We start from the raw sequence: 11,086 nt of genomic DNA, 5'->3' as shown, positions 1-11,086 counted from the left end.
TTCATTTGGGACATGCTAAAATTTGTGCATGACACTGATGGTCTTCTGATGGCACTGGGCCCCAAAAATGGTGTCTGCAGCTCTGTGGATGAAAGAGCCTTTATCACATGTGACTTCATTATCTCTGCGCATCCACGTGAACATTATGTCCAGATGAACGAACTACTTCTCCAGTTAAATGGCATCAGGAAATAGACAATGAAAAGAAAAAGGCTTTAGTGTTTGAGTGAGTGAAAAGGTGTGTTATTGTACTGGGATTTATAGAACAGAGAGCAAACACAGCTGCATTTGCAGCAGGCACTGGGTAATATGTCTCCCTCCCTTTATGTCTCATTTCCATCAATTTCTGTCCCTCTCTCTAATTCTGTCTCATCTTTCTTACTTGGATCTTCATCCCTCATATTCACCTATTCTGAATCTCACTCTTCTTTTACTCCCATTCCCTGATCTCTTACCTGTGTGCGTTTGTCACCCTCTGTCTTTCCTTCCAGTCTCTCCTGCCTTTTTTTCCAAAGCTGGAAATATCAGCATTTTTGTGCTTCCTTTCAATTTTCTATCAGCAGGCCAATTTTTTTATTTTTTATTTTACCTTTATTTTACCAGGAAAGAAATCCATTAAGATCTCTTTTACAAGGATGTCCTGGCCAATCAGCGTCTCTGACCTGCTGCGAGGTCACAATGTGAAAGGATCTCTTGGTTAAAATCTGTATTTCCATATTGTAGTAGCATGGGGCCAATGAAGTAATCAGTCTCAGTCTGACAGTGAAGGATGTAAAGTGTTTAGGTGCAGACTCGTGTGCTCACATAACATATGTTTTCGCAAGCAACTTAACATTTGTCTAACATTATGATAATGGAAATACTCTAATTATTGAATCTAGTTTGACATCCATTCAGGGGTGGACTGGCCACTGATCCTCGTTTTTGCTGAAATCTGATTGGCTCAACGGCGCCGATCAAAGGAGTTTACTTTCCACCTGGGGCGAGTTCAATCTCCAAACGTTTTGTCAGGGGTGAACTCAGCACTGGGTTGTGTTGGAAAATGCAACAGAGACAACAGAGACGGTAAATGTGCCAAAAAGAGAGACAGTGGAAAAAGAAATGTGTGGTGCCAAAAAAGTAAGAATTAAGAAGAAAAAGATGTTCGTGTGAGAAGCAGCTAAATTCACCTAATTAACCGACGACATGGAAGAAAGTTGCAGCAGGTGATGCAGGATCCTGCACAGGCAGAGACAGGTGCACAATTTGGATGCTAATGCATTTATTATGTAGGCCACTTAAATTATTTGTATGTGCATTTTTTAATAGGCATGCTATTTATTTATATAGCCTATATTAAAAACAACAGTTTGCAAAGACAACATCCTTCTATAAGCAAGGAATCTCTGTATGTTTTAGGCAGGGAGGCTGATTGGGCTGGGCAATCATCTGTGCAGCTCTACCTTCAGAGCTTATTTAGCCAGGACTTATCAGCCTTTTGTTCTCTCTCCTCCTAGGCTGGCGTCTTACCGGGTTTGTTCTGTCTTTCTTTTGGTTTATCCTGACCACACACCTCACTCATTTACCTACAGCTGATACAACTGATAGTCATGCTTTGCCACACTGCATATTTTTGGTAATTATTTGACCTTTCTTTTACTTTTACAATAAATCATATCTTTAGCATGCAAACCTGTTGTGTCTCACCTCCTATTTGTCACAGGCAAAGTACTGGTTTGTGACAAGTGGGGGCTCGTCCTGGATCCAAACCCATTTGATAAGGTTAAACCTAGCCTACTGTGGCAAATTAATTGTTGATTTGTATGTTGGTGACCAATTTGGTCTGTGCAGTGAAGATAGTGTCTTTGGTATTTACTATTTTGCATTGTAGATAAGATTTTGAACGGAGAACATGGTTGAAGATGTTTTAGGAACATTTCCCTGGTTTCTGGAGGGTCTCCAATTTCTGGTTGCTTTTCAGTACCAGCAGAATCAGTGCATAAATACCCACCACCAGTATTTGTCTGAAGACTAGGGTGACATTAGTTTGATAGCAAATGGAACGTGAACTTTGGGTCACGGCTTTGACCTCAACTTGAGGTTGGTATATCTTTACACTCTTTCAGCCATAAGCGTTCAGAACCTCTATGCACTGATGAGCACCAGTTTTGTCATGCGACTATTGACTTGCTGATTCACCAGTTTCTTATCCTTAAATTGCTTCCCTTGATTCAAGGTTGCTGGGTCTGGGATTAGATATGGTAAGATTAAAGTGAAAAGAGTCACTTATGGCAGCATGTGACCTTTATCAATGGCCAAAGTAAAAATTTAATATATATGTGTTTTGCCTTTAGTATATTTGGATTTCAGATGTCAAGGGTGGAACCTTGTTCTCAAGATGGGGGGTGTGACACACCTCCCACTGTCTGGAGGTTGTCCTGTCAACTGGATAAATTGGGAGGGTCATCAGCTGATGGCTCTCACCTGGACCCATAAGCTATAAAAGCTGGCCCGTGTTTTCACGCTCTCCCTTCTAGCAGGTTACATCCATTCTGTGGCATCTTTTGTACTTGTGTTTATTTTAGTTTAATCAGTTATACTTAACTAAGTATCTTGTGTGAACTCCCTCTTTGTCACAGTTTGCATGTAGGTCAAGGTCAATGTAACCAGATAAAACAATGACAGTGTGTAGAGCTGGGTAGGCAATCACATTATGCATAGATAGAATTAGAAAACTGATTATTTTAGTGTGTTCCTCGTGCAAGTATTTTAGCTCTGACTCAGGTTTGCATGACCTGGTCTTCAGTGCAGAGCTGCCTTGCTTATAAAAACTGAAGAGGCAGATGTCGTCCTAAAATTTGACTACTATACAACAAACACCAATATGTATTAAAATAACTGCAAAAAATATTTCTGCATGCTCGCATTAAAGGCATCTCTGTCTGAAAGTCCCAGGCTGAATTTCAGTCCCAGTACACTCCTGCATCCATTAATATTAGTCAGTTTAGTTGAAAAACTTTACACATACGCTCTGACCTCACCTCCAGATGCAGCAGCACTCTTTTCTGAGGGGAAGTATTTTGTTAATAAAACAAATTTGATCTGGGGATGGTGCTACATAGAAAGATAGGGGATCACCAAATTTGTGACCATTCATCCTGACCTCTGTACCACATTTCATGACAATCTATTAAATTTGTTGTGATATTTCATTAAAACACATCAACCACATTGTCATAACTGCTGTCCCAGTCCTGTTTTGTCCATTCTACCTCCGTCCCTCTCTTCCACATTCACTCTTCCCCCAGGCCCATGCATTATTTAGACATGACAGATTTGCCGTTCACAATCCATCCACCAGATGCCCTCACTTTCTCTCCGGCCTCAGTCATCTGATTCCTATATCTAACTACTCCCCTGTTTCTCATTTTTCATTGTGATCTGATACTTGTCCAGATATTTCAGTCTGGGACAAAGTGGTGGACCGTCAGAACCCACACTGACGTCCCTGGAGCTATACCCAAATCATATGGTTAATACAGACCAGAGAATACTATCTTTTATTTATATTGTCAATCTATTCCATATTTATATATCTGCATTTGTCATCTGTAGGTTTGTCTACGTGTAGCACCTTATCTTCAAAGCAAATTCCTCGTACGTGTAAAAACTACTTAAATAAATGCAATAAAGCATTTTCTGATAACATGTATGTGTAATTTTGAAGTTAATATACATAAATTCAAATGTCAAGATTTAATGTTCATTCTATCAAAGTATGCTTATTACGACAATGATGAGTTATTTAATGTTTGAATTACGATAGTCTAAGAATCACCCATTTACTAAGGAGGAGTCTCTTGTATTACTGCAGAGCAGATAGTGTCTGAGAACTGTTACATTCTGCTATAAACAAGTAAACATGGCTAAAACAGACCAGAGAAACATTAAAGATGGTGACTGCGATCTTAAAATGCCTGGAAGACATACAAATGTAAAAGACAGAAATTATGCAAAATTGTCACTGACAAAAATGAGACTAAAATGTATTCTGTTTTTGATGCCTTAAATTATAATGACTAAAAATGTGATTGAACTTAAATGTATATTCATTTTAAAAGAGTGTCAGTTGCCAAATTAACACACTATTTGGGACTACAGTTACCTGAAACAAGTACAACAAATATGCTTCACATCACTTTATTCCCTTTCGTTTCGATAGAAAGTGGTCAACTGCATAGATCACAAATTAACAATCTCTTTGTCTGAGTGAATGTCCCGCGTTGATCAGTTTTTAAAAAGCCATAGAATCCTTTCTTTGGAATTGAACTGATGTTTTGTTATGACATCAAGAAAGTAATAGCTAAGCTTGCCAGCTGAAACATTTCACAACCTACAAACCAGAGTTGGCTGAAGAAGTTATGATGTGGCACATTTGGAAAAACTTTGCAAAATGTCATCAAGGTTAGCCAACTTTTTGACAACAGATAAAACGGGTAAGGAAAACTAAACACACACACAACCTGACAGGCTATGTACCACAGTCCTTTAACATAGATGTATGAAAACTCTTCTTATCCCTTCCGGGGAGAGTAGTTTCTCCTCTTCCTTGTTTTGTTATGGGGGTTGTTTTGAACACTGACTTTATATAATGTATTAATATTGTAATGACCACTTTTCCATGGGAGGCCCTACCAGAAGCACCAGCCTCCAGACAACACAGCCCTCAGGTTGATAGGGACACACAAACCTCTCCACCACGATAAGGTGATGGTTCCCGGAAAGGAACTTAAAGAGCTAGTACCTTACAATGAGAGTGTACTCCAAAAATGCAGGGTTACTTGTGGTTCCTGGAATCTCCAATAGTAGAATGGGATCCAGAACCTTCAGCTATAAAGCTCCTCGCCTGTGGAATCAGGTCCCACTTTGGGTTCTGAAAGCAGACACCATCTCATGTTTGTGCTGCAAAAGACCGACATATTAGCAACATAAGTTGCTACCTCAGTCGGGACTTCACTGGTGAATGTCTGAATTTAATCACATCACAGTTGCCCTCAAGATTCTTAAGAATGAGGATAGCGTGGTTGCTACAAGAGAGGTAGATTAAAAAAAAATGTTTTGATATGTGTCACTTAACGTATGTAATGTTTCTTCTTTTCTTCAAAGATCAAAATGCTGGATGTTGTTAGTGTTCTTGATCCGGTCAAAGAATGTGATTCAGTTCTTTGAGAAGTTTTAACTCAAAGGACAAACCTGTGTGGCTTTTGAAATGCTAGACAGTCTTTTTCTGTTGAGGGACAGACACTGGAAGCCATTGTCTCTCAGTGAGATATGGCAACTTGCACAGCAGGTGTGACTTTGAACCATCTATTAACAGGCAATACTCATCCAGCCAGTTGAGTAAGACATTTAAAACTGTGTGCACACATACGTATACCTGTGTTTGTTCTTGTAGCCTGCATCCTGGTCAAATGCATATTTAGTCATCCACACTCTGCAGTTGCAGTGCCACTAGTTTTGTCACTTTGGTCCTCACACGTTTAGAGTGCTTGTTTTCACCCTAAAGGTTCAAGCTTAAATATGCTGTTGTTGCTATAGCAGGAGAGTTGTATCACATTCGCGGAGCGGAGTCTCCACCGTGCTGAGTCTGGGAAACTGCTCTGCATGTTAGCTTAGCTTAGCAACATTTTGCTAACAAACAACATTGCTAACATAACTTACATTACTTGATGTGTTGTTGTTTGCTCTGTATGGTATTTGTCATGGTATTGTGTTTTTCTAGAATTGCATTACCCACCTTTAATTTATTATCAAAACAGTTGCAGATGAATTTAATGTCCATCAACTAAATGTTTTATCACTTGTTTCAGGTCCAGCCTCACCCAAGGTGTGATTTCTTGACAGTATTTACAGAAAGCAACTACAAAATATTTTGAGGTAAAAATTCTACATAAAGCCGGCCTACCTTGAAATGGTTATTTTCAGATGTCTCTTGTGTTTTAAAAGATTGTGATGTCTGTGCATCAGGTTGTCTTCATCTGGTCAAAATGTCTCGTACTGGCCTGAATCAACTGGGTTGATAGTGGCATCTAGATTTTACTCTTTTATCTATTATTTTAAGTTGTTTATTTTTGTTTTTCAATTAATTGTTTAAACAATAATATTATTAAATATTAGATTAAGTAGGTTGACTTAAAATTGAATTGACTAGGCCTACAAATGAAACAGAAATCAAGCAAAAATGACTAGGGAGGAATATCAGTAAAACAAGTCATCAAATAATTTTTTTGTAATTAAAATGAGTGAAAACAGTCTTGTGTTATGTTTACCTCATGAAAAGACCCATCCAGCTGGGGGCGACAGTGTGTGCGCTCACACATATTTGGCCTTTTTGAGTTGCCTTACAACTGGCAGTACCCTCTCCCGCCGCCGGGTTACAACATCTAGACAACACAGCTTTGTTGCAGCGGTGAATTTCACGCCGTTTATGCATCAGTCGGGCCCTGCAGGCCTATCAGGCCTGTGCCGAGTCACCGAACATCTTTATCTCAGTAATGGCAGAGCGGCTAATGATTCCTCCCAGGTGACTCGGTGCGAGATAACCTGCATCGTGAACGTTACTGAGACCAAGGGCAGTCCTCATCCCGGGGTGGAGTACACCCACATCCCGGTCTCTGACTCCCCGATGTCTCCACTCTGCGATCACTTTGACGAGGTGGCAGATAAAATACAGATCACTGCAGAGTGCGGTGGCCGCACATTGGTGCACTGCAACGCTGGAGTGAGCCGCTCCGCCGCCCTGTGCATGGCCTATCTGATGAAGCACCGCGGTGTGACTCTCCTGGAAGCCCACAGGTGGGTGAAGACCTGTCGACCCATAGTGAGGCCGAATGATGGCTTCTGGAAGCAGCTCATCCGGTATGAGATGGAGCTTCGTGGGCATAACTCTGTACTAATGGTCTCCTCCTCCATGGGAGAGATACCAGACATTTATGAGGAGGAAGCCAGGAATATGATGCCCCTGTGAAGAACTTAATGAATGAATGTATGGACAGCTACTGTAATGTCTGTCGCATAACTAGTGACAAAATGCTGTTTAGCCATGTGAAGAATATAAAGACTTAATGCGCTCCATGAAGAGTTATTATGGGCTTTTATAGCCTACCTCTACTCTAATTATCTGGTGACAAAAAACTCTTTAATTCGTGTAGTTTATTTTCATGTCTTAATCATCTCACAATTAATCTGGTGACCCATTGGAGGGGGCCTGACCCTAAGCTAAACTAACTGTCTAAAGTAGATAACCTGGCTCCCCCTAGACCAGCTACAACAATAAAATGTTATGTATATTGTTGCATCAGTTTAAAATACTAATTGAAAATATATTTCAAGGTAGATTTATTTGTCACAATACAAGTTATAGAGTGAAATTGAGATAAAAATGGTAAACAGAAATAAACTATGGAGCAGTGCTGAGGATGAATTTCAGTTTAAAAGTCTGATTGCTTGGGGGAATAAGCTGCTCTGCAATCTAGTGGTGCGGCAGCAGAAACTTCTATCTCCTCCCAGAAGGCAGCTGGGTGAACAGGCAACGGCTGGGGTACTGTCCCATGTGTATATTAATGTCATATATAACTATATCAGCCTTGGTTGCCATCTTTCTGCATAACAGGTAGGCTACTTTTTTTAATTTGGATGCATTAGGTATATTTTGCTAGTAATTCGCTGTAGGATTTTGAATGCAGGACATTCTACCTTGTAAGTAAAGAACCTAAGTACTTTTTCTACCACTGAGTATAGGCTTGTATATGAGAAGCCCTAAATCATTAAAGCAGCAGTTACTTGTCAAGCCACTCAAGGAATCAAAATCATTTGAGACTACAAAGTACAAAAAGCTTTTATTTCAGAATCAGTGCTCATCTTAATTGGTTCAGCGCGCACACATTTGGGCAGTCATACATTGGAAGGACAGCAGGATGGACAGCCATTCCTAACAGAGATAAATGAGTACTTTATACTTATTGTAGTTATTTAGCTATATGGTCACTAAACATCTTGAAAACATGCTCCTTTCCGCCAGACTGTCTGAAAGAATGGCCCATTATGTTTTTTAATTCTGGTACTTATGTGACGCAGGAACAGAGCAAAGTGTTGTAAACAAATCTGATTATTTTGTTTTCAGATTTCACAATAAAAATATTTTTTGGAACATAATATGGACTTTCTTCAAAGAAGCAAATGGGTTATTTCTTTTACAGGATAGGTTTCCATATATTATGACCACCACCCAGTAGAAATACTGTATAGGATCAACCAAGGAAACAGGCACAATACAAGAGTCATACATTGAATTACAGTAATCTTTCATGATTTGGCACAAGTGTGTCATCTCTGACCATAAATACACACATATCTACTCTAGAGGAAATATTTATACTAATATAGTGGTCAACCTATCCCCAGAGACATTTTTTCCCCATTAGTTCACTCCCAACAGTCAAACCAACACAACCGTTGGCCATCTTCCTAGTTTTTAGGTTATAACAGTCCACAGGTGTTAGCAGCCATACAGTAACCAACAGTAACCATTTAAACAACGCCAGTCACAAATTGTTTTGCATTGAAACCCCGTCTGGATAAATAAATAACGCATTTACATGTGTACCCAACACCCTGATAGCAGCTGAAACAACATCCAGATGTTTAGTTAATAAGGACTAGTTCAACATTTTGGGAAATATGCTTGTTCCCATTCTTGCCAAGAGTTAGATAAGAAGATTGATACCAGTCCTGTCTGTACACAAAATACGAAGCTACAGTCAGTCAGTCAGTTAGTTTAGCATAGCACAAATGCTCCTGCCTCCTGTAATAGTCCAATGCATAGCTTCTGTAACACCACAACATGATATTTTTACACTTTAAAAAAATGTTTAGTATGAATTAAACATGAGTGCAGGGGCAGAGTGAGCTTAAGTTGACAGGCAGGTATGCCAGCCAATCATTTAATTTGGGCCGAATGAAATTATTTATATTATTCAATCATTTTCTAAAATGTTAAACGATTTAATCTGTTCAGCCTCTCTAGGTCTCAGCCTTTAAGAAGTTAAAGTGGGCAAGCACTGTACTAGTCTGCACTGTCTTATTTAGAAAATAACGGTTGCTATTACATTCATCTGGCAAACGCCATATGGCTGTGAACACAAGCAAAAATCATATTCTGATACTTTTGTACATCTAAATAGACTCAGTTTTAAATTTTCTTTAACATTTAAAACACCTTAAAGAAATTGTACACTGTCAATATTTTACAAAGATTCAGATGGCTTAATTTAGGTACATAGTGCGATCACTAACTTACTGTACAAACAAGTCTGGATCCAAACAGCTAATATTGTCTTTTGCTACTGAAATATCCTGAGTCAGGACCTTAGTGAGGTCAAATTAAAAGATTGCTTTAAAAGTGGAATAACAACACAAGTGCAAAAACAGCATGCTTATTTTACCCTCACTGCCTTTCACTAATTCCCTCAATAAGGCAACAATGTCATCTGCATAGTCATACATTAAGCATCTAAAAGGTACAAAATAGAATAACATCAATTTAACACAAGTTGAAAACAATGCAGAGTACTTCGGGAAACTTCAGTATCCATTCGCCCATATCTCACAACCCCCAGTGTATTCAGCTGCTTGAGGCAATGCCTTCGAGATAAAGACTTCACATCTGAAAGAAAATGGAGAGAATTAAAAATGTAATGATACTGTATTTTAACATTTTAAAAAAGGAGGGGGTGTATTTCTTCATCAACTTACATGCTGTTCCAGCTTCTGGTATTCTGTGGTCTTAGGTCGACGTATGGATCTGGATCTCTTTCCTTCCAAAGCAAATGCAATTATCTGGGGAGAGAAAAAAGGTGAAAAGGTTGTTAGTAACTACCTTCTGACTATGCCAAGCCTGATCTACAAAACAAATATGGATATAATTCAACTAGGAACCTATACAAGTAGAACTGAGAGATATCACAGACAACTTTTCTTTCTGTGTGCTCCATAATGCACCACATAGTACTGGACAATTAAATTAAAATAATTGAACTAACTAAAACTACTTTTTAGCACCTCAAAAAAATAACCGGACACTATGGGAAATTTGCTTACTCGTATTTTTGCCGAGAGTTAGATGAGAAGATGATATCGTTATAGTATGAAGCTACCGCCAGCAGCCGGTTAGCTTATCTTAGCATAAAGACTGGACATGGGGGGAAAAGCTAGCATTGCTTTGTAATGTGGTGTTTTTACAGTTGCATTTTTAGTGCTTGTTTTTACAGTTAAATTGACCAGCAAATATTAGATAAACTATGATCCAATTAATCCACAGCATGTAGTGGAGACCTGAATGAATGAGGTATGCAACAGAAGTAGCTCAGTAATATCTGGTTTTAAAAAAAACTCATCTTCATTTGTTGCAACAAGAAAACACAAACCAAACTGGTTGACACGCACACAAAATTATTCAACTCAAATCTGGGTCAGTGTAAACACAGGAAGTAGGCTTCAGAGAGGTCTGGGTGAGAACAAAAAGGCTAGGTACCTTGCGCTTGTTGTGGTAAGCAATGTAAAGCACTGCCACCATCACAGCTGTAGTGACAAGGTAGGCAAAGAAATGACTGCTTTCTGCCTCATCCTTTATACCAGATGGGTCGTACTGATTTTTCACTCCTGTTTCTCTTTTTCTGCCATCGTCGTCCTCTGACTTTTCCTCCTTGCCCGTGTCTCCAGCTGACTTTTCCTCCTTGCCCGTGTCTCCAGCTGACTTTTCCTCCTTGCCCGTGTCTCCAGCTGACTTTTCCTCCTTGCCCGTGTCTCCAGCTGACTTTTCCTCCTTGCCCTTGTCTCCAGCTGACTTTTCCTCCTTGCCCTTGTCTCCAGCTGACTTTTCCTCCTTGCCCGTGTCTCCAGCTGACTTTTCCTCCTTGCCGTTGTCTCCAGCTGACTTTTCCTCCTTGCCGTTGTCTCCAGCTGACTTTTCCTCCTTGCCCGTGTCTCCAGCTGACTTTTCCTCCTTGCCCTTGTCTCCAGCTGACTTTTCCTCCTTGCCCTTGTCTCC

At 39.6% G+C, this 11,086-nt stretch overlaps 2 protein-coding genes across 7 annotated transcripts in view; one reads left to right on the top strand and one right to left on the bottom strand.

Moving 5' to 3' along the window:
- The first annotated feature begins 1,014 nt into the window (after positions 1–1,014).
- Positions 1,015–8,193, top strand: zgc:153044 (uncharacterized protein LOC751678 homolog). Of its 4 annotated transcripts, XM_046034383.1 has the most exons (4): positions 1,015–1,236; positions 1,497–1,615; positions 5,850–5,916; positions 6,320–8,193. In XM_046034383.1, exon 4 carries the CDS (start codon positions 6,467–6,469, stop codon positions 7,004–7,006), a length of 540 nt encoding a protein of 179 aa, XP_045890339.1. In that variant the 5' UTR covers positions 1,015–1,236; positions 1,497–1,615; positions 5,850–5,916; positions 6,320–6,466; the 3' UTR covers positions 7,007–8,193. The 4 variants fall into 4 exon arrangements, with proteins under 4 accessions (XP_045890339.1, XP_045890341.1, XP_045890340.1 ...); XM_046034385.1 differs by lacking the exon at positions 1,497–1,615 and having other exon boundaries at positions 1,015–1,205; XM_046034384.1 differs by lacking the exon at positions 1,497–1,615.
- Positions 7,851–11,086, bottom strand: part of tgoln2 (trans-golgi network protein 2) — a 6,999-nt gene continuing 3,763 nt past the window's right edge. For all 3 annotated transcript variants that reach the window (XM_046034380.1, XM_046034381.1, XM_046034382.1), the window contains 3 exons: positions 10,571–11,077; positions 9,793–9,876; positions 7,851–9,703 (listed from right to left, as the gene is read on the bottom strand). In XM_046034380.1, the coding sequence (XP_045890336.1) occupies positions 9,698–9,703; positions 9,793–9,876; positions 10,571–11,077 (597 nt within the window). In that variant the 3' untranslated portion in view covers positions 7,851–9,697. The remainder of the gene's footprint in view (positions 9,704–9,792; positions 9,877–10,570; positions 11,078–11,086) is intronic.

This window comes from Micropterus dolomieu, linkage group LG21, assembly GCF_021292245.1.
Source record: "Micropterus dolomieu isolate WLL.071019.BEF.003 ecotype Adirondacks linkage group LG21, ASM2129224v1, whole genome shotgun sequence".
Lineage (NCBI taxonomy): Eukaryota > Metazoa > Chordata > Actinopteri > Centrarchiformes > Centrarchidae > Micropterus > Micropterus dolomieu.
This window is presented reverse-complemented; position numbering and strand designations above follow the sequence as displayed.

What these genes read in the sequence shown, in the direction of transcription:
- zgc:153044 (XM_046034385.1), top strand. Translation starts at nt 6,467, where the DNA reads ATGCATCAGTCGGGCCCTGCAGGCCTATCAGGCCTGTGCCGAGTCACC.